At 44.6% G+C, this 21,198-nt stretch overlaps 1 protein-coding gene across 1 annotated transcript; it reads right to left on the reverse strand.

The window, feature by feature from the left end:
* Positions 1–1,553: 1,553 nt before the first annotated feature.
* On the reverse strand, positions 1,554–14,307 carry LOC144720206 (troponin T, fast skeletal muscle isoforms-like). Its single transcript, XM_078596714.1, has 8 exons — positions 14,079–14,307; positions 11,544–11,660; positions 10,488–10,565; positions 10,014–10,127; positions 6,643–6,755; positions 5,527–5,617; positions 4,401–4,432; positions 1,554–1,994 (listed from the first exon to the last, which is right to left on the reverse strand). Exons 2-8 carry the CDS (start codon positions 11,655–11,657, stop codon positions 1,940–1,942), a joined length of 597 nt encoding a protein of 198 aa, XP_078452840.1. The 5' UTR covers positions 11,658–11,660; positions 14,079–14,307; the 3' UTR covers positions 1,554–1,939.
* Positions 14,308–21,198: the final 6,891 nt, after the last annotated feature.

The following is a 21,198-nucleotide window of genomic DNA, read 5'->3' on the forward strand; positions in this document are numbered from 1 at the left end:
CGAGCCTATTGAGTATGTTAATGTCTCTCATGACACCGCACTGCCGGCTTTGGATGCCATCCCTCAAGACATGTTTGGGACATATGTGTCATTCATATATGCATGCCGTAAGGTCAAGTGCTATTAACTGCATGGCAAATAAATGCGTCAGCAACTCAAAGCGCCTTACATCTCATCTCAACTGTTCCATTGACCGGCTGTAGCCTAGCCACAGGACCCCCCGGTGGCAGCTGTCCCCATGCAGTACCAGGTGAACACAGGTGTTCATCATGTGGATATCATTTGCGATCATTTGTGGCCAGGTCGCTTCTGAAAAAGAGCTACATTGCTCAGTGGGCCTTACCTGGTAACATAAAAATAGCTTCGAGTTTACGAGTTGACACATCGCGGGCAATGTCGCAGTGTGGCATTTCCCAATCAAAGTAAATAGCTAGTAATTGACCAAAATTGGCGGATTTGGACCATGACATACAGAGGAGTCCAGAGGAATGGAATTTGAGGTGGTGTTGCAACTTCACCACCCAGCCACCTTCTAATCCCCCAGCGCCGATGTTCACACGTGACAAGTGAGACTTAGTGAGGCAGAGTTGATCTATGGAAGGGCCAGACACAAACTGCCACTGTTATGTAATGGCATTCAATCAAACAAATTAATATTAATTGCAAAAACATTATTGCTTGTTACTGAAAAAAAACATACTACGCTTTACATTGCTCTAGAATGCAAGAGTGGTTTAAGGTACATAATTCTTATTTGAGTTATGTAGACTTGACGGGGCATAAAACAAACTCAAATGAAAAATAAGAATAGGCGTTTACCCTTTCTGGCAAAACAACAAGAGGTGTTAAGATGTTCAAAACCAAATATATATATATACCTTTTGCAAGGAATCAAGTCTGCGTTAACCACACATATTTGTGGAAAAATATGCAAACAAAACATGCTTTGATAATGTATGCATTGTCTTTGAAACTGGTTGGCCTACACCAGAGACAGCCTTCTCCATGGCCGTGCCGCACTACCAGTGTTAGACCAGGGAACGCCAAAAGGCGAACAGTACATCTTCACAGCTGTTTTACTGCCAGAGAGGGTAACATCTATTCTTATTTTTCATCATTTTCGACACTGACTAAAAAGGTCCCATAGATAAACTCGAATGAGTTATAAGAGGAGAAAGGTGAATCTTGCCTCCAAAGCGCTGGATTGCTGATGTGCACCACCCATGTGTACACACCACAATACAGAGCACCTATTCAAGGCTGAGCGCGCCTAGGGGAAGGCTTTATTACTGGCCATGGCGCACGTCAGCTGTAAGCGGTGTGCGAAGATCTGTTTTGGGTGCGTGTTTTGTGTAGTGTAATAATTTTTATTAAAGTTAAACATAAAAAAACTTGAAGACAACTGCAAGGAAAGCATCGTAAAATGACAGGAGAACAAATTCTTGGGTCTTTCGGTAAAGTCTATCTCCGTGACTTTACCGAAAGACCCAAGAATATGAATTCCTGCAGTCATGAAAGCTTTAAGTCAATATATGACAGGAAAACTTTCAAGCTACTATGCCAACTGCACTTTATTAAATCCAGGGGTAGAATTCGAAAACAGAGCACAGTAAAATAAAGCACAACTATGGTTTAACAGAAGGTGCATTTTTGTCTTCTGCATTCTTTTCAAATGTGCAATCATGGTTATATTGCCATCGATTCTTTTGGGGTAAACATCTTATTGGGAACAAGTTTGTGATCCAGAACAAAGCACCTACCATAGGCGAGACCATCTCGTCTAAGCCAACACTGGTGGCACGTTCGTTGGTTGTGGGGCTGGGAGCAACTCTCGTTGTGCGCTCGAAGGTCGTGCAGTTGGGGTGACATGCGGGAGAGGAGAGGACACCGCATCCGTCCATCCGTTCTGTGGGTGCCTGCCGGAGTGGATGAGGGGGCCTCACTTCTTGCGTGCGGCGGCGCCCTTGCCCTTGCCACGACGGCCCTTCGCGTTCCTGCGAGAGGAAAATGTTCACGGATGAAAATGTTTACGGATGAAAATTTGCGCGCACGATACCCCAAAACCAACGCGGCTCACGGCGGCTCTTCACATGCACGGTATAAATTACATTTTTTTACGTACAGTATAATCTATAAAGGATAGAAGATGATGAGCACTAATAACCAGCAGCTCAAAATAATTTCTGTACACATTGGGGAGAGCGTGATCTAAAAACTGTAATTTGTTGACACACCAATTGCTCAGTATCGTCGATTGCTGGGGTGAAATGCATTACAATATCATACCACTGCAACATATTACGACTAAAGGTATGTATGCATACTCTCTGGTTCTTTCGGTAACACAAGCGTCCGTGATCAGGCGTCCGTCATCAGGACTCACCTGGTGATGGGCGCTTGTGTTGCGACGGAAACGTCGTGTTCTTTTATTATTGTTTTCTACCTACGTGACTTTAGCGAAAGAACCAGAGAGTATGGCTTCCTGCAGTCACGAAAGCTTCAAATCAAGTATGTATAGATATTTGTTTCTATTGCTCTGTTTTCAGATTACCGTTATTCAGATTACCCTAATTAGCGTGTAGTGCCACGTTTGATCACTTTTATTTTAGAAAAATCTACGTAAATATCTGCAGTAAAATTTCTCCGTATCGGAATGAAACTAACGAAACTACTTAATCGATGTTTTCAATTTCGCCGTGCCACAGCACCCGTCGGAGCAGCAACACGGAGATTACCTCCGGTGTTTGCTTTCGATCAGGGGTCGGCAACCGGATTGCTCCGGAACCGCGTGTGCCTCTTTAAGGAACTGCTTCGTGACGTCATTTATTAAGGACCACCACCTTCTCGTATTCGCCACATGCATTGCGGCTGTTGAAATTACTGAGGGGTTTTTTTCTTCCTAATTCGAAGAGAATGGCTCTCCTTGTTGTTTTGGTTGCTGACCCCTGCCTTAGATGTTATCTCATCCCCGAACCATTGCTCTCACTTCTTTGTGGGATAAGATAGATGCTGTCATGAAAAAGGGGGCCATTCTGCAGGTTTTAGCGAACTTCAGTCCTCGTGACCCACCAACCGCGCTACCTCTTTCCACTTTCGCAAATGTATTCCTCCCCGTTCAAATGCAAATTAACTCGTTCCACCCCGCACGCGCCCATTGATTGTTAAACACGTCCCACGTGATGCGCTAAGCAATTCACGATGTCCACGTTAATAGAGCCGATTGAAATTAAGATTGAGATAGATGTCACTGCACGTGTGTGTGTGTGCATGCACGTGTGTTCCGTGACCTGCTGCCAGCGAGCGTACGGCACTTCGCGTGGCTTTAAAGTGCACATATGTAAGTAAAAAACACATACAAGATCATTTTGTGTTTTGACCCACCTGTACTGGACATGTAAAAACGAGCTTCATAGCTCATCGGATTCCTCGAGTAAAAATTAAGATTATGATTCTGTTTTCTACGGTGCACTGTGGGCCCTTTCAGCAATGTGGATGTGACCCTCCAGATAGTTCAGACTATGGCACCAAAACATTTACCAATACTTTCCCAATTCGCCTTGGTCTCCACTAAACACAACAGATAAGTTGGTGAACCAGAAAGAGACCATAGAGCGGGCGGTGGTTCTTAACCTGGGCGGCACGCAACCCCGAAACACAAATTAGGCACGGCCACATAAGTACAACTACTTTGTTTCGTCAAACCTGTGTATTTATTAACATAATTTATTTTACGATTGAGAACCAAAGGGGTGCAAGGCTGCAGTAAAGGTTAAGGATCGCTGCCTAGAGGTATTGCCAAGCCAGCCATGGTTGCAGGGGCTGTCCAGAGCTGTGCACAGGCCTATCAAAGTCTTAGATGCCATCAGCGGGAAAAGTAATTGTAGTAAAAACATTTTGGAAATGCAATATCGGCCTCAAATATTCAATAACTGTAACCATGACATTTTATAATTGGTTTTCCACTGAACTTGCGGTATATGACAGAACAAATCCCCACTGAAAATGCAGCACTTGCATTCGTACCACAGTAAGTGCTGCAGATTGTGAAGGCGATGTTCTTCGATTACATTGATAATGTTGACCAACCGAGTTGCTGTGTTAGTACGTCTTGATGTTTGATGGTGACATACATCGTGTTTGGTATTTAGTGGTCAAGAATGCGAGTTTACAAGTATGCTGCTTTAAATGCTGGGGTTTTCAAATTATGTATGGCCATTATTCACGAAATTGTACTTTACAAACTAAAATAATGTCCCTATAAATACTGGCACTTTACGGAAATATATTTTTAAATGTTAACTTAGAAGAAGAAGATCTGTATACACATTGTAACAATTTCCTTAGGGATTATTTGGCAATGCCAGCTGTCTTAATTTGATGAATATCCATGCAGTACTTACAGCTCATCAACTCTCCTGTTCAGGCTTTGAATCTACATTCGGAATGACAGCAAGTTGGCAAAGGACATCAGCGGAAGGTGATGCACACACACACCAGAAATGTACATACACGTATTCTGGAAGGTATTCTTTAAAACGTATCTCACTGAAGTGTTAAACTGCCACGATTGAAATACAAAAACAAAATAAACATACGGTCATAAACAAATTTGATGTTGATGATGCCATAGTAGGCACTAGGTGTCTCTCTTGTGAAGGAAGACATTAAATAAAACCAATTAACTATAGTTTGAGATTTGTACCTATAGCGTGTGTTCTAGGCTGTCAAATATGGGTGTGACGCGTCACTAATCGCTGTCCATCAAGCTGTGGTGCTTTAGTGATGCCGCTGGGGCCAGTGATTTCTGTGGTTCCTGTACCCTTCCGGCAATTAAGTGCTCACATCCTACTATGCACTATATCAACATATACACCCATCTATATGTCCCTCCACCCATGTTGAGGACTCTGTCTACCACACACTGTTTCATCTCACCCATTCTGTGTTCAACTACCACACTGCAGGTCAACACAACACTCACCCACCCACTCACCACACTAAAGGTCACAACAACACACTCGACCACCCACCCACTCATGACACTGTAGGTCAAAACAAAGATCCCCCTTATAGCCTTAACAGACTGTTGAGGCAATTCCTGTTAGTAGCACCTATGAAGACCGGCACGGCATACGAGGAGGTGGATAGCCAACACCATCCCCGGCCGCCTTTGTCTCCCAAGTGGCGATGTTTACACACCGTGCCAGGTACTCATTTGAGGATGAGTCGACCGAGGGGAGGCCCAGCACCGGTTCAGATAATCGTCGCTGGTGTTGGCCGTGAGCAGGAATCGAACTCAGGTCACCGGGTTTGTAGTGCAGTAAGCTAACTGCTACACTACCACTCAAAACAACACACTCACTCACCTACTTACCCACCCACTTACTCACCACACTGCAGGTCACAGCACTCACACACCCATTGAGGCATGCATTTTCCATAATTTACTCACACACACTCGTATACACACTCATTCACGCACTCATACACACTGATTAATTGACACAACCCGAGAATTCATCTTACATCGTATTTCTGGCGCTTGATCCTTTCCAGGAGATCAAACTTCTCCGACTCCAGTCCGTGCAGCCACTCCCACAGCTCCGTGGCCTTCTCCCTGCCAGGGCACACGCGTGGGATTGGCTTACGGAGATAATTCACCGGTGCTTTTTGTTTTGGTTTGAACCGTTATAATTTAATTTAGGGTGCCCATAAAAATTCAAGTGTTTGTTATTGTCAAGGTCACACCTCCCCATTGTTATTCATTTGTCTGCGACACCAAAAGCACCGTTAGTTCAGAGGCAATCGCCCAATATTTGCTTGGTGCTTGACGAATTTGAAAAATGCATTGCAGGCGACACACACAGGACAGTCAGAGTATAGGAGGCACAGACGCAGAGAACAAGAGGAGGGGACCCTGTGCAACGTGTGCCTATGAACAGAGTCGAATGTGATTGTCAACTGTTGACGTTTACACCAAAGAGAACAAATTGAGAGAAGGGTGTGACCCAAGAAAGCCGAAAATTCACTGTTTCCATATGCAGAGTGAGTGGCACTCTAATATATAAAAAATATTATAACATATGCACATATTCCATAATGTTTGCTTTGTAGAAACCATCCACAATTTGCATGATATGAAAGCAGTGTATACTTTTTGGTGACATTTTATAGAGTTAACATGATTTAAAGATTGGGAATTACTCCCACCGATCTCTGTGCCAATCGGCTAGAGCAAACGTAATGATAGTAATAATAATTAAGCAGATGCCCATCTGTCCTCAACATTAAGTTGTTTTTTTTACACATCCCATGAGCCAAACGGCCTTCAGGGAGTGCATAATGTCAGCAGCATTGGTTCAACATAAGAAACACTCTGGACCTGTGTTGAAATTCATTATCTCATCAACCGAAGTCACGCTGGCTTGAACCAATGCTGTTGAGATGTTCACGAAATGTTCACAGGTAAGGATATGAGTCCTAGTTCAATGTTGAACTTCTTTTGCACTGTACGTAGCCAACCGCTCTAACCGGAGGTACGTATACATCCTCGGCAACAACACCGATGATCATCATGAAAGAACGACGACGATGATGATGAAGATGCTGATGATGATCGTGACAGCGGCCAAGCGCGCTCACTTGAGCTTGTCCTCGCTCAGATGGTCAATGTTGAGCGCCTTGCGGCGTTCTCCCAGAATCTTCCTCTTCTTCTCGCGCTCCGTCACCTTCTTCCCCTTCCTGCCCCTCTCGGCCTGCAAAGGAGCACGAGTTGAGTGAATAATACTCAAACTGTGAGTTTCTTGAAGGGGGGGAGGGGGGGAGTAAAATAACGCAGGCGGTGAATTTTTTCAACGTCCTTGTAGGCAATGCCGGATTAAGCTAGTGCGGGGCCTGTAGCATAAGTTATAAAGGGGCACTAAATAAATAAATAAACCATACATATATTTTTCATTTGCTATACAGCCAGATAATATGACAAATCGCTAACCTTAAACATCCAGTCGTTCATAAAAGTTGAAGGCAGTATAGTACTATAGTAATAGAGCAAGTGCAGAATCACTGAATCGGAATTGATAGCTTGAAAGCATTTATCACGGGACCTTGAAAGTGCGGGGCCTGTAGCATATGTAGCTACTTTTGCTACTAGGATAATCTGGCACTGCTTGTACGTAAATGCAATGTTTCCTCACACACTCTCTTTGTGCATGCTGCGCTATCTTTAATAATGAGGTCAATTCGTAACACACCACGATTGTAGAATCCCCTTCCTCGGTCCATTAGGGATTCTGAGTCTGTGTCACTTAAGATTTTAAAAAACAACTATTTGGTTGTCTGATTGGATCACTCTGTAATTATTATTTGTATTCGCTTTCATCATAGTTCTTAATTTTATTGGAATTTCGAGAGTCGTCACTGATATTGTTATTGCCAGCTTTCTAATTCGCTTAGATTTGTATAGATATTTGTGAGTGTGGTTTTATTTTTACGTGCTGTGCAGCGTTATAAGATACTTCAATATGAAAGGTGTTCATAAAATAGAGATGATTATTATTTGCGACAGAGAGATAATTACTCTGGAACCACAAGCGGGAAAGCAGCCACGTGATTAGCTGGTGCCAACAATTTCCCAAGCTCCGTGGTTTCCTATGTATATATTTATAGGTGTTATCAGCTAATTAATGAGTGGAGAAAGCCCACGTGTGCGAGGGGGAAACGCTCTATCCCATACAGATGGAAGAGGATTATGGTTCCTCCTCGCTGCCAACGGGAGTTTCACGACATTTTTGTGATCCACCAATGCTCGCTGCCACCACAGTGCTGGATTTACAGGCCACAGCAAGACTTTGCGGTCCTCTATATATAACACGGTGTTATCAGCCAATTATAGAGTGTTTACGTTAACAAAGTTACATGTCTTAGTCATATGTGCTCAATGTGATAACTATATTTAGGTCTAATTTAAAGAAATGTGGCTTTAAATGAAAAAAATAAACCCCAATGCATTGTTAGGAGCACATGGGTTACACACTACAAATGAAAAACGATCACTTCCCTTTTACATCGCAAAATATTTCAATTGTTTTCACATTGTGTTTCATGATTTTTTTTACACAGGAACAGATTGTGTTGTTTTTTTATTATTGTACAGTTTACTATTGTCCGTGTGTGTCAATCGAGTTTGGAGGATGTAATATACGCCCAATTAAAATGCCACCTGGAATTCATGTACAAGGTCATAACATATGCGTAACATTTATATTACGATCGATTTTAAAAAGACCAAACACTTGCATCAATTACATTGTGGCCTTAAAAATGTATATAATAGGTGACCTTCCGTACAAGATCCCTTCTTCAGGCACATAGAGGCCCAGAGAGATATGGCTGGATCATACAAATGGTACCTGTACTTGAAAATAAGGCGAACATAATCTTAGCTAAGTATTCTTTAATTACTCCCATACATATCCACTAGAGATTAGGGTATTTACATTTTTTTTGTCCTGACAAATTGTATACATTGGGCAATTCTATTTACAAAGGTTATCATCTCTTTTCTTGTGAATGCCATTAAATAATAGCAAATTCTATGAACAATTTTTTTGTATTATTTTACCAGGTAAAGCCTACTGAGCTAAGTAGCATTTTTTTAGAAGCGACCTGGCCGCAAATGATAGCTCAACGAAGTGGCTTATCAATGCACGTTTTTAAATGTGGAGGGAAAAACCGGATGACCCGGAGAAAAATCCACGTGGCCACGGGCCACGGAGAGAGACGTGCAAACTCCAAATATACAGCAGCAGGCGTCAGGGTTGGGATCGAACCCACGTCCTTCTGCATACCAAGTTCTGTATACAAGGTATGAGTTCGTTTGCTCATTTTGTTTTGTGTTGCTGATGCAGTGAACACTGCACGCGATGTGACACTGCCCCCTGCTGCACGAGATACCGGAAATCAAAACGACGACCAATATATATTCTATGCAAAGTAAACACAAATGACCCACTGGGATGATGACGCTGATGCTGAGAGTGTCATTATCTTGCCTCTCTCATCTCCTTCCATGTCCCCTCTTGTCCTCTTCCTTCCCAATCTTATATGTCTCTCGTTTTCCCTCCGTCTCCCCCTGTGCCCAATCCAGTTTTTGGTTTTTCTCTCTCCTTGCACCCCTACACTGGAATAATCTTCCCCTGCACATGAAGCAATCCCCCCTTAAGCTCATTCCGTTTTTCTCTCAAAGCATCACCTCTTCTCTCTCTTGCCCGTTCTCTTCCCGCCCCTCGCCCCTCCACCCCTTCCCGTCCCTCCCCTACCCTTTCGTGATCCCTAAGTATCCCTCTATCGTTTTCACTCATTCCTTAATCATTGTACACGCCAGGCATCTACATCATTCTATTCTGTCACCGTTTTGTAAGTTGCATGTCAAACGCCTCGAGTGAAGGCGCCTCGATAAATTAGACTAGATCACTGTACTTAAAGCTTTCGTGACTGCAGGAATTTATATTCTTTGGGTCTTTCGGTAAAGTCACGTAGATAGGTTCAAAGAAAATAACAAAAAATAACCAAAAACTACGACGTTTCGATCACAACACAAGCGTTCGTCATCAGGAAGAAAAAAGACGAACGCTTGTCGTAGTTTTTTGTTATTTTTGTTATTTTCTTTGAACCTATCTACGTGACTTTACCGAAAGACCCAAAAAATATAGATCACTGTAGATTGATATTGACCGGTAATGCGTCATACATGTTTCTTCAAATCGCTTTAAACTATTGTAATTGTAGTGCATATTTAATGTGGCGCTGCACTCTGATGTTGTAGGAGAAAACATTTCTTAAAAAGTCTATTTAATTAAGTAGAATGTGTTGTCTATATTTATTTAAAGTTGCGCATTTTTACGTGACGTCACATTTCTCAACCCCCTCCTCCCCTTCGTCACACATCGTCACAAATGTCTGACCCCCCCCCCCCCCAGGTGCGTGACGTCAGTCATTTATGGACGGCCGCTTACCTTGGATAGCGTGCTGCCATAGGTGGCAGATGCGTCAGTGAGCAGCCTTCTCTTCTTGTGGTCCTCCTCTGCACGTTTGCGTTGATCCTCCTCCTCCCGCCTGGCCTTCTCTTCCTGTATCAAGAGTACACGGCAAGGGTCAGGTGCGGCTCCTGCACATCACCCGCCGTTTTCTGCACACGGCAGCAGGCCCCTTTGAGGCCCTTGTGTCATGGATGGGGAGAGCATTCAGAAAATCGGGGGAAGCACGTCATCTGTCAATGCTAAACTAACATTGAACACATCTTAAAAGCCAGATATGGTGAGTGACAATAGGATCTGGCTTTGTGTTCTCATGCATTTTCCATCTGCAGCTCTCAATTGATATCATCGAACGCAGGTTTTTTTGGTTTTGCGTTCTAAACGTCCACTTTCAACGGTGACTTTGTGTAATCTCAAGGGGCCGGTGATGATGTTGGCTTGGCGGCAACTCACAGCAATCCTCTGCTGGCGCTCCTTCTCCTTCTCAGCACGCTGGCGGATATTCTCGTCACGCTCCTGACGTCTCTTCTCCTGATGACGCACGACAGAAGTGGTTAGTTTCGCGTGAGCAGGATTTTAGCAATGTCTTACATCGTGATATAATATGTCTAAACCTGAAGCATTGTGATTTCGTGTATGTTACATACTGAACCGAATTGTAGTTATTGGTGTTTTTTTAATATTGTATTTATACAGACAAACACAATAGTTTTTCCAAGTTTGGTGAAACCAGTTTTTCGTAGGATGAGTCCGAATTAGCAACAATATAACTTTCTACCCCACAATTAAATTTGATTAGATTCTACAATTAATGTTTATATAATGCTAAATTTGTACGTGCCGCGCAGTATTCGCTCGCTCTTGCAGAGAGAGAGAATGACTTGGAGACACGACGGGGAATTACAGACAAGCTGGAGGGCATCTACACAATGAGCCGGCACCAGCAATTTCCCAAGGTTTGCGGTGCTCTATATATTAAGGTATTACACGCCAATTAGAGTCTTTGAAGTGGTAAAACGAAAAAAACTAGGCAATTTTTATCTTACCAGGAAAGGCCCACTGAACTATATAGCTCTTTTTCAGCAACGATCTGGCCACACGTGATAGCTCTTCAAAGTGGCTTATCGTGTGGAAATTAATAGCAGCCAAACACCATCTGAGAGCGCAGGCTTCTAAATTTGGAAGTAAAAATGTGCACGACCACGGCGAGAAAATGCAAACTCAATATACCTATCTACGTGACTTTACCGAAAGAACCAAAGAGTATGGATTCCTGCAGTCACGAAAGCTTCAAATCAAGATCCAAATATACCGGCGTATCGGGTTGGAATCGAACCCACAACCTCATGTCCACCAGGCGAGGTAGTTAACATTTCGCCACTGAAGCAAGATGTTGACAAGGCACCGGGAGAACACGCACACGTGCGCGATGCGGGGAAGACTATCCCATACATCTCAGAGAGCAACGCTATTGAGTGTAAACACTGTAAGGCATGCACGACGACGTACAATTCTCTCTTTCAGTAGCAGAAGGTCCTCCTCCTCCTTCTTTCTTGTCTCAAAATGAGCATCGATCAGAGTCTGCAGCTCCGACAGGTCCTTCTCCATGCGCTTGCGATGCATATCCTGCAAACAAAAAAAGCCAAAAATAAACAAACAAACCATAAAATATAACTTTACTTGACATTTTATATTGTGCTCGTCTAGCAATTACGAGTTCAAGTTTCGATTTTATTTTGTATATCCAGGGGAATGAGGCGGGGAGGAGGGATGCATGAACAAATTAACCAATTAAAGAACCAAATAAAGAACAAGGAAAATAATAATAATGTAAGCATGACGTGTCTACAGCCTGGTCCTCCCCTCCAGCCCACGCTCACCGATCATTTGATTTCCTCCCGTTCAGGTATTGGGGCTCTATGTTATCAAGATATTAACTACCTCGCCTAGTATACCCTGACCGCCTGCTGCTGTTTATTTGGAGTTTGCATGTTCTCCCGCCGGTCGTGGCAATCTTTTTCACAGGGTACACCAGTGTTTCCCTCCACGTTTAGAAACATGTGTTTAGAGAATTTGGCTGCTCTACATGTTCATGTCATCAGCCACTTCCTTGAACTTGTCATCGGTGGCCAGGTCTTTTCTGAAAAATAGCTCGGAATTACCTCAGTGGGCCTGACCTGGTAAAATGAAAAAATAGTTGAAATCGTTTTTAATAGTATTTTAGGTCATACGGGGATCTCAAGGAACGGTGTCCAAATTGCCTTGTATTTTCCCTATTTTTTCCCTTTAGCTTGTAGCTAAGGTGCTCCATCGCTGCACATGTCTCCAGATTGGGGGTGGTTCATGGTCTTTCCAGTTTCTCTGGATTGTTTTCCTTGCCATAGTGTAAAAGGCTTGGAGTTAAGACATGCTGGTGCTTGGAGACCATCCTCCCCCCCCCACCTCGGTTTTACACCCCACAGGGATGAGTCCACATATTTTATGTGTTGCATATAATATCAAATTTATGGGACCAGTTCAGCCACAGCCCAATGGCAATGCTGTAACCCAACCCCTCACACACTTCCAGCGAGTGAAATCCTACCAAGTATGAATTGTTGATACTCGTGAAATATTCCTGGAAGGAGTGTATCCAGTATGTATGTATAATGTAGCTCTCAGAGACACCATCTTGTTCAATTATATAAACAAATATTTATGAATAAAGTCTGCCGACTCACTGATATTTGAACGGATAACCACGAGTTGACTATAAACAGCTGGGTAACTTCTGTGACTCTCGGCGACGCTCCGCATGTAGTTTCCTGACTACATAGGAGCGGACGCGTAGCAGTCACGGAGACAATATGTAACTCTAGCCTTCCAAGACTACAAGGTTCTCCGATCCAAGATGATGAAGACGACCCGCTCCAAGACGACGATGTTGATGACGGTTTCTTGATTGCCCCACAGCAGCCCAGAGCCCTGCTCCACGCTGGCTTTTATCCCCCTCTCGAACCTGGCCACGCCCCTTTTCCCGAACTCTCTCTCACCTCATCTGGCCCTTTCTGTCCCTGTCTCAATTATAATGTACAACCACTTAGGTCCCGTACTATCCTGACGTGACCCTGTCCGTTCCCGTCGCGTCAATTATTAACCAAGGCCACCAGGCCCCGTACTGTCCTTACATATGTATGGTGAACTTATTTCGCACCGTACATAGCCAAACGTGCTAACCTTAGCTGTTGGCGATGTCTCTGTAGAACTCGGCGACATCTGTAAATAGCCATTAGGCGTGCAGATATGTGCGGTGCCTTGTAGACATCTGGGGCATTCCGAGGATGAGTTAGAGAAGTTTGCCCTCCTTTCATTGCTCAGATAGGTTCCATGAATACATTTGAAATAGATTATTTTCAAGGGGAGATGGTGTAGACGTCATCTTGTTCTTGCAAACCCTTCCTTTGCCGCCACTGCGTCAGTAGGCTGGACTACCGGCCAACATCTCCTCTCGTGTATCTACAGTATGTTGAACTTCTTTCGCACCATACGTATTTAACTGTGCTAATTGGAGGCGGGGGAAGGACTTACCTTCTTTGAACAGTCAAATAACATCTTTAACTTGTTGTTTCTTATCCCCGTCTTCCTCTCCCTCCCTCTCAATATTATTTCCCAAAATTCATCTCTCCGTTATTTTTTTCACACTTTCCAGTTCTTGTTCCATTTAATCGTTCACGTTAGAGTTTCGGATCCATATATCGTAGCAGGTGATTCGCACTCTTCATAGGACACATGATTTAATTGTCACTAGAAACCATTTTCTCTGCAAGTGACTCTGTTTAACTGTGGAGAGCAATAAGTGTCAGGTTTGTTCGATTGAGATTTCCTTCAGATTTCTGGATTTTGTGATATAAAAAAGAAATTCTGCAACGTGCCCAGATGTCTTACCAGCACGGCCTATCACTACTACATCAATACCATACACACATGCATGTGCTAAATTCGAATAGACATTGTGTACATTTTTAAAAAGATAGTAATAAAGGATATTCACGGAGAGCGACTTACATCAAAGACAAGCTCAGGAGGTCCTTCCGGTGCAGCTGGTGGCGGGACATGTATCTTGTGTTTTGGCTTTTCTGTTTTGAAAAAAAAAGAGAACGGTGTGGTTAGAATCTCACAAATTATATATATAAATATAAAAACACATGTTTTAAAGATAGTTGGGAAATACCCATTTAATATACCGTCAGTTCACTTAAAGTTCAAGACGTCATCTGAAAGTGGCACCAAACACTCGCAGAGAATTCTGTGTTGCCCTCTGCGTGACCATTTGGTTGGTCGTTTTTTTTGTCCGAACAAATGCAATGAAATTTCCCGTGAAACAATGGGAATCGGCGTCCTTCTCTCTCTCAACTCTGGTATAACTCCTCCTTTTAACACGTAGGCTTTCGTGCCCAATATCATCCATAATAGATGTTTTTTGGGTTAGATCGCGTAAATGTCCTCCTTGTCTGTCAAGCGAGGACAGAGTCGCAGATAAGAGAAATCGAATAAGAAGGGTTCCCTTCAAACCATTTGATATGACCCGAGGGTCATATGTACCTGTAGCAAAGTGTCTATGCTCTTTCCTGCCAATTATAAACCAATCGAAGACCATAAATACCCTATCTCCACATCTGAAAGGCGACGGGTGTACCTGCTGCATATTGTAGCTTTGTGTGTGCTGCAGTCGTGACATTGGGGGGGGACAATGTGGGGGTAGCCACGTGAGTTCGCGTGGCAGGAGCCAGACAATGCACGCGTGGCTTTGGGTTCACAGTCGAGTGCAATAATAAAACATCCCACGAGGGCAAATGTCGTTTGGTGATCTCTGCCGTCAGCTATTCCACGTTACAAAGGAGTGAAACGCGCTCTGTCTTCCAGAGTAACGGCTGAACGGCGGCCCTATCCGATCTGGCCGGTTCACACGCATCGCGTAGGGAAGACACAATAGGGGAGGAAGTGTCGTTTCTTCCCTCAACAGAGCACCCCAAGGAGAGCCTCACAAGTTTATCGGAAATTGCAGTGACATCAAATACAAGCAGGGAAATGGTTGTATCAGATCCATGAGTGCAACATGAAATGTTCAGATCTGGCAGGCTCACAGGGAGACTGTCCAGCTGTGAACAGTTCGAAAAATTCGAAAATCCTCTTCTTATCCTGTCAGATTGTTTACCTTTTGAAATGGCCACATGTAGTTCTCACGAAAACTATAATACAGTACATTGTTTAAAAATATAATTTCCAAAATATTGGATTCTCTATATGAAACAGGAATTATATGCCAGATATGTCTCAATTCACAGACCTCAACATTCTCTCTCCCTGCTCTCTCTACTATGAAAAGAGACCATTGCCTTCAATTAAACTTGTGAACGTCTAAGCCATAAGTTATAGGCTTTTACTGGTATAATGGTATTTCTTGTGTACAGCATTTGAAAAGCTGACGAAACATTATAATTGAATGTTGACGCTCCGGATGCCATTGAAGAGATTACTAACATGCCAATGGTGGCAAAATCATGTTCTATGTTGGAAGGGAAACGTACGTATGTATGTGTCTGTGTTGAACTTCTTTCACACCATACGTATCCAACCTCGCTAACAGTAAAAGCAACCCTCCGGGACATTCACATGGTCCGTGAACTATAGCGTTCATGTATCCGGCTGACAAAATCCTTTTGTCTCATGCTTTTCTTTTAACATTTTTACACCCTATAGAAAATTTAATTTGTCACGCATTATTGAATTAACTGTTCCCCCACACGTATTCCTTTGAGCAATGGTTTTGTGCGCAATACCGACTAACCCACTGAATCTGTCACCGAAAGTCAACCTCTCTGCCACCACAAACACGCTCACATTGTGACTGCAGCAACGCTACCCATGTGAGAAATGTCGCCGTGATCCACGGTCGTCACCGTAATTTCAGGTTCCATTATAGAATGAAATTAACTTTGCAATTACTATACACTATGAATTTAAATAGCTTCTAAATGCTAATGCCTCTCAAGATGCCGCAGCACACAAAGAGGAGGCGTATTTATCCGTACGATAAGAAGTCAGCCGAAGTCAGTGGGGGAGAAAAACGTAGGGCTTGAGATTGCACTCGAAGAGGGGCAGCGGAGGAGAATGAGCGATGGTTCATTGGGGGCTTCAACAGAAAGCCTTGGTTGCTGGAGCATCGAGTGTGCGTGCCGGAGAGGAAAGCTAGAAGTGATATGAGTTCAGAGTAGCATCTCGAAGGCGCTGAGTATGATCTTGCAATGTATCCAGGATTGGATTCGAAGCCATCTGAAGGATCGGAGCATTGGGGTGAGGTGGTCTCATTTACCAGTGTTGTGGCATTTGGGATCGTTTGCAGTTTGGAGAAGAGGGATTTTGGGAGAGTTTGCAGTCGGGAATGTGATGAGGGCACAGATGAGGACTCAGTGGCGGATGGGGTAAGGGAATGATGAATGAGATAGCTCACGGTGACTGAGAACTCTGGGGTTTCACTCTTCACCAGTGTCATGCTAGGGTACAGGAGGTGTTTGCTTAAATAAGAGGTTTTTTTCTTTCCCGAGGGTGGACTTTTTATTGATAAGGTTTAGCAACATTAATCCGGAGGAAGTAGCGAATCAATCTGAAATAAGGCTTTTGTCGAGCACCCTTATTGGGCCAATTGTCAACGAGGCCCATACAGCATTTAAATGCTGATGCACCCTCAATTGACCCAGGGCCGATGAAACCCAGCACCGGAGAGACAGCAGACACAAAGCACCAATCGGTAGTGGAAAGACGGGCAGGTGTTGAAGAGAGCGAAGCCAAGGGCCAGGAGCCAGTATGGGGGACCAGGACAGAAACAATAAGGGGGGAGAGGGGGGGAAATGGGGGGAGAGGAGGGGGAGATATAATAAATACTTTAAAAAATTGCAATCATCGGAAAATTATTGAGGGGAACATTGGGGGTTGAGAGCGGCTGGAGTGCACAGCCCCTGTATGCAGTGGCAGTGCCCGGCCACGTTGGGGCGCTAAGCATATGCATGAGAATCAGAATCTTTATTTAGACTGGAGGGATGTCTTTGGGCTCTCACCCCCCGCCCTCCTCTCCTTTCAATTTACAAATTCATAGCGAGATGAGGAGTCATGCAGACGAGAGGCAGAGATGTAGCGAGATCTGCGATGTGTGGATCAAATATACACATAGCGAGGTGAGAGCGATAGAGAATGCGAGGAGGCAAATTGCCGATGCAGAGATATGGCCTGGAGATGAGGAGCGTGGACAGAAGAGAGATAGAGGGTGTAGAGATGTGAGCGAGATATACGATTGGTGATTTAGTGGCGGAAGGTCGTGACACGGCCGCAGATATATTCAGCAGACACATTATGGATGTTGATTGGAGAGAGAAAAAAGGATGACTGAGATGTATTCCTAACAAAGAGATGGGAGAGAGATGCATTCGGATAAGTTTGAAGAGAGATAGATACATTATCATATGTAGGAGACACGAGAGAGTTGCACTGTATGCAGAAGAGATACGTATGTATGTTGAACTTCTTTCACGCCATACGTAGCTAACCGTGCTAATACAAGTTGGGGGCTGGGGGGCACACGAGAGACGCGTAATCAGACGAGGGTAGAGCATACGACATATCCAGACGACTTTGGGCAGATTTTGTGTGCCCCCTATTTTCTCTCTCAATCTTTTGCTTCCACCCCACCCCGCCTCCCCCTTAGGTCTTGCCCAGCGCCGCGCCTCTGCCCCTGTGCGGTGTGGACCATGTGGGTGGCTCACAGAACTCATCTTCCTCGACGATCTCAGTCGGGAGAGAGTGCGCATTTGTGTGGGGAGCGGTAGCGTAGCGGTTAACGCGCTGCACTATCAACTCGGTCACCCGAGTTCAGTTCCCGCTCACGGCAAACGTTGGTGACGATTATTTGAACCAGTCCTGGGCCTCTCCTAGGTCGACTCAGCCGCAATTGAGTACCCGGTGCGGTGTGTAAACGTCGCCACGAGGGAGACAAAGGCGGTCGGGAGTGGTGCTGGCCACCCACCCCCTCGTGTGCCATGCCGGCCTTCATAGGTGCTCGCTAACAGCACTTGCCCCTACAGTGTGTTACAGGCTTTCTGCACGCATGGATATAAGTCGGGAGTTACAATGTTGCAGATAGATGCATGCACCGTTGTGAAATCCTTTGCGGAGCCCAGGTCTATTTCTCAGGGTGTGAAAATCATTCAAGCAATTTCTATTTTTTTTCCTTTTTAAAAAGTGACTCTTTTTGTCTTTGAAGCACTTACAAATAGAACCGCATGAGATAACGGCCGCCGGCACCATGCAATGTCATCCGTTACCGACGTTGGTATCAGATGCGTTTCACGAGCAGCGCATTAAACACACACTGGAAGGAATCATCCCCGTTTTTGTTTAAAAACTGACGCCTGTCCCTCGGTTGCTGTCACGAGCACGGCACGCTGATGCCTGTGGCACGGTCACCAGAACTTGAGGTGGCTCACTCTGGCGCTGCTCATTGGCCAATCCCCCCACCACTTGTCCCTGCACCCAATTCGATGGCAAATGGCGAACGCTCGGCAAAACGCGGCGTTTTCAACATCCAACGCATCCCGTCAACAACGCTGCGTCCTTAAAGAGAAGCGCGTATTGGATGACGTTTTGGGCAATGGCCCTTTTTTCAAGGCACATGAATAGAAAGGCCGTAGAGAGAGAGAGAGTGGATAAGAGTTGGATAAGGCACTAGTTTGTTTTACCGTCCCCCGCACCTCCACGTTTGGCTACGTACGGTTGAACATACGTACGATATCCCTGGCCCCTCTATGTGCTGAGATGCAGGGGTCGTTGCCCACAACGTAATCTATGTTCCTTGTAAAGCGGCGCTGTTGACGAACGTGTTGAGTTTGTATTTAGTTACTGGGCTTGCACACCAACGCAGCAGCAGCATCACCACCACCACCACCACCACCAAATAATCTGCTTTTTTAACACAATGGTTTCAGTGTAGGAAAGCGATAATGAAATTAGATAAACTACTGTGCACAAAAGTGCAACATCGCCATGCTTTTTAGGACAACAAATTTCAGTTTTCCCAAGTGCAAAGAAAAAAATTAGCACGTTGGACCGCCACCTCTATAAATATTCCCCATGCTGTTAGGGCCCAGAACAAGGCTTGAATTATACACGCGCTCACGATCGCAGGCAGCTGCAGCACGTCCGCGCTCATGGCCCGAAGTGGATGTTTAGCAATTGGCGTCATGGTACGGTGACACTTATAGACGAGCGTGTTCAGCACATGCCAGTGCTGCTCAGCACGCACTGCAGCCAACGGAGCACACGCACGCGCCAGTCAATTCCTTCAGGGTGTTTGTTACAGCGCTCGGAGGTCCTACATGGCAATGCATGCGGTCGCATGCTTTCAACACGAGCGACGTGAAACGTTCTTACCTTCCAGATGTCTGCGGTGGAGAGAAACACAATTTGGGCGTTAGAACATTGTCGAAAATAAACCTGTCACTATTTCGTGGAATGTACCAGGCGTGCCAATCATTCAATAGTATTTCAAGGCTTACGTGAAATCTAAAATACTTATAAAAAAAATGTACTTTACATTTTTAACTTCATATAATGCACTTGCCATGGGCAAATGCAGGGCATTATGTATAACGAAGTATACATATGTACTATGTGTGTGCATATGCATCTGAGTGGGTAAATATATCAAAAAGCCTTCACAAAACACGCAAAATTTGGCTATAATCAATTAATTTAAAAAAACGTCTTGAAAGCGGAAGTTAATCTGCCACGTTTTAGCAGAATGGCACCTGCAGCCGCAGATAACATGACAGCAGGAACATTCACGGCTAATCACCCGGACTCCCTTCTGCCACGCATGGGGCACACTCTGCCGTGCCTGCCATTGCATTCTCTGAATGCAGAAACCTGGCAGCGTGCAGGTGGATGGGGGAACAGTGGTTGCAGGCACATGGAAGGTCTAACAAGGATTTCACGCTATTCACTGTGGCATTTGTCACGCTGACTATGCCAACAGTAATAATAATTAACACGTTTACAACGTTTTGTCAATCCACTGATGCATGATGGCCTCTCCACACCAACGGGTTGATGGACCCGCCAATGTTAGCCATGGGGGTTTTTTGACCATTTTTGCCAGTCAGTCCAGGTCAGTGAAGGGTTGCCTAAGACCGGTTGAGATATCACTCAGCACTGGTGTTATCCATGGCCGGAAATCCCACTCAGATCGCTGGGTTTAATGGCTCCCCGCTGTGCTGTAAAAAATAATTTTAAACTTCCATGAGGAATGTTCCCCTTCACCGGTCCACCTGCCCCATTCCACATGTTCAGCTGACACACACACACCGATCAGTGTGGTGTGCACGCTGATTGCATGTGTATCATGTTATACTGGACATCTGTGAAAAAGAACTTCAGAGCTCATCGGATTCCTCCAATTCAAATAAATATTCTGATTCTCATACTACATGCAACTCGCACGTGCATACATTACATACGTGTGCATGTCGTGTATGTATATACCATATGCATACACATATGTAGGCATGAGGGGAAAATATATACAGCACTTATACGAAGCATAAAAATACAGACACGTGCATCTGTGTGCACACGACAGGAATGCAACTGGCTCTGAAGCCCCTCCACAACTTGCCGAGGGGAATGCGGCAACGTTCCGGCCCGTTTCACATCGTGTAGACCCCATTTTCCACACTCGATGGGAGCTATTCCAACCCCTGTGTAGCCAGTCCATACTCTGGCTTTCCAAGTGCAGCATGTGTGCATCGGACACGAACACAATAAATGTGCGTGATGCGTGCCGCTCTCATTGTCACCCAATTTGTTTGTGTCGAGAAGATGACATTACATTCCTTAAAACATTTTAAATAATCAGAAACAAGATGGTTTTGTTTGTAAAAAGTATCACTACTGATGCTGTTCAGATAACAGCGCGGCCCTGCAAGTGCTCTCTTGCGCCACTGTTGGTGGAAGGAGCCTCCACTGGGAATCTCTGGAGAGCCCATTTAGAGGGTATTTGGCCTACTCTTCCGCACTGTCCCAGAGGGTTAACAAAGTTTGGCTATTTGCCCATTGGCTGACTTAGAGAGAGAGAGTA

Source organism: Lampetra planeri, chromosome 8 (assembly GCF_965212315.1).
Source record: "Lampetra planeri chromosome 8, kcLamPlan1.2.h2, whole genome shotgun sequence".
In the NCBI taxonomy this organism is placed as follows: domain Eukaryota; kingdom Metazoa; phylum Chordata; class Hyperoartia; order Petromyzontiformes; family Petromyzontidae; genus Lampetra; species Lampetra planeri.

Bases quoted from the DNA above. Each gene is read 5' to 3' on its own strand.
- LOC144720206 (XM_078596714.1), bottom strand. From the start codon at position 11,657: ATGCATCGCAAGCGCATGGAGAAGGACCTGTCGGAGCTGCAGACTCTG. The intron at 10,566-11,543 runs GTACGTCGTCGT...GTGCGTCATCAG, and splicing joins TGCTACTGAAAGAGAGAATT to GAGAAGAGACGTCAGGAGCG. The intron at 6,756-10,013 runs GTAAGCGGCCGT...GCTCCTTTGCAG, and splicing joins ATGGCAGCACGCTATCCAAG to GCCGAGAGGGGCAGGAAGGG.